This window comes from Silene latifolia, chromosome Y, assembly GCF_048544455.1.
Source record: "Silene latifolia isolate original U9 population chromosome Y, ASM4854445v1, whole genome shotgun sequence".
Lineage (NCBI taxonomy): Eukaryota > Viridiplantae > Streptophyta > Magnoliopsida > Caryophyllales > Caryophyllaceae > Silene > Silene latifolia.
In genome coordinates, this window is record NC_133538.1 from 113,917,062 (window position 1) to 113,918,965 (window position 1,904).

Here is a 1,904-nt window from a genome sequence, read left to right on the forward strand (position 1 = left end):
GTTTTGACGGATAAAATGGCCATAGAATGTTATAATAGTATGCAAAATAGGCTCAATTAGGGGACTAAATGTGCGCAAATAATGTTCATATCATAACCATACACTCGAAAAGAACACCCAACTCAAAAGACACTAACCATGAACTCAACCATAGCCAAACTATGATCACACGACCATACCGATCTCAAAATTACCCAAACATATGCGATTATCTCCTACCCCCCTTAAAAGACAAAGGTTACGACCTTATAACCAAACATACGTGATCGAAAAGATGTGGATAATGCTCCCTCATTGCCTATTCCGGCTCCCATGTAACTTCTTCAACATTGTGATTAGACCGTAGCACCTTAAGCAAGACGTATTCACCATTCCTTGTCTTGCGCATCTTACGATACAATATCTCCTTTGGCACCTTCGCATAAGTGAGAGCTTCATCCGGCTTAAAATTCTCAACCTCAAGCACAAGAGATGGATCACTCATATACTTTCGAAGTTGTGACACATGAAATACATTATTCACCCAATCAAGAGACGGTGGCAAAGCTAGCCGATAAGCTACTTCACCTACCCGATCCAAAATCTCATATGGACCTATGAATTTCTGGCTCAACTTCCCTCTCTTGCCAAACCTCAAAACGTCGCGCATAGGTGACACTTTCAAAAGGACCTTGTCACCCACCACGAACTTGATATCCCTGCGACGCAAATCCGCAGAACTCTTTTGCCGATCTTGATCAACTTTTATCTTTTGTCGAATCAAGTGTACTTGTTCAACCATATCTTGTACCATTTGTGGTCCTAAAACCACAGCTTCAGCGCTATCATCCCAACACACTGGACTCCTACACTTTCTCCCCTACAACGTCTCAAATGGAGCCATCCCAATACTCATGTGATAGCTTTTATTGTATGAAAACTCAATTAAATTAAGTCTATTCTCCCAACTCCCACCAAACTCCATCGCACAAGCTCGCAATATGTCTTCAAAGGTCTTGTTGGTCCTTTCAGTTTGACCATCTGTCGTAGGATGGAACGCCGTACTCATCTTTATGGTAGTCCCCATCAATTCTTGCAACTGTTGCCAAAATCATGATATAAATCTCGCATCTCTATCAGACATAATATCCTTTGGTAACCTGTGTAATCGTACCACATACTTCATGTACCCAAGAGCCAGTTGAATCTTACTCCAAGTATCTTTCATTAGAATAAAATGAACTGACTTGAAAGACAATCGACAATTACCCAAATCATATTATTACCCACCCTGCTGAGTTCTCAGTAACCCCAAAGTGAAATCCATATAAATCAATTCCCTTTTCCATTCCGATACCTCAAGTGACTGAATCTTACCTTGTGGTCTCCGTTGTTCTCCCTTGACTCTTTGACAAGTCACACACCTAGCCACAAACTCCACTATCTCTTTCTTCATACCGGGCCACTATAGCGTCTTCTTCAAGTCCTTATAGAGCTTATCACCCCCCTGATGTACTGAATAGGGAGTGCAATGAGCCTCCGTCATAATCAATTTCTTCAACTCAGCATCATTAGGCAGACACCACCTCCCATCAAATCGGATACTCCCATCAGCATGGATAGAAAATCTCGAAACCGTACCCTTCTCCACCCCTGTCTTCCACTCCTGAATCTTGGGATCAAGTACCTATTTCCTTTTTATGTCATCATAAAGTTCGGGCTCGATAGTCAAATCACCTATGGCATCTCCCTTGCGAATCATGTGAATCCCCATCTTAGTAATTTCATCTTTCAATTTAGTCAATGACATGGCGGTGCATAACAAATGCACACTCTTTCTACTCAATGCATCTGCAACCACATTAACCTTTCCCTCATGATAGATAATCTCCATATCATAGTGCTCAATCAGCTCCATCCACCTT

The 1,904-nt window shown here is 41.7% G+C and overlaps 1 protein-coding gene across 1 annotated transcript; it reads right to left on the reverse strand.

The window, feature by feature from the left end:
• Nucleotides 1-298: 298 nt before the first annotated feature.
• LOC141628761 (uncharacterized) lies at nucleotides 299-793 on the reverse strand. The gene has a single exon (XM_074441854.1). It carries the CDS (start codon nucleotides 791-793, stop codon nucleotides 299-301), a length of 495 nt encoding a protein of 164 aa, XP_074297955.1.
• Between the last annotated feature and the right edge of the window lie 1,111 nt (nucleotides 794-1,904).

Bases quoted from the DNA above. Each gene is read 5' to 3' on its own strand.
- LOC141628761 (XM_074441854.1), bottom strand. From the start codon at position 793: ATGGTACAAGATATGGTTGAACAAGTACACTTGATTCGACAAAAGATA.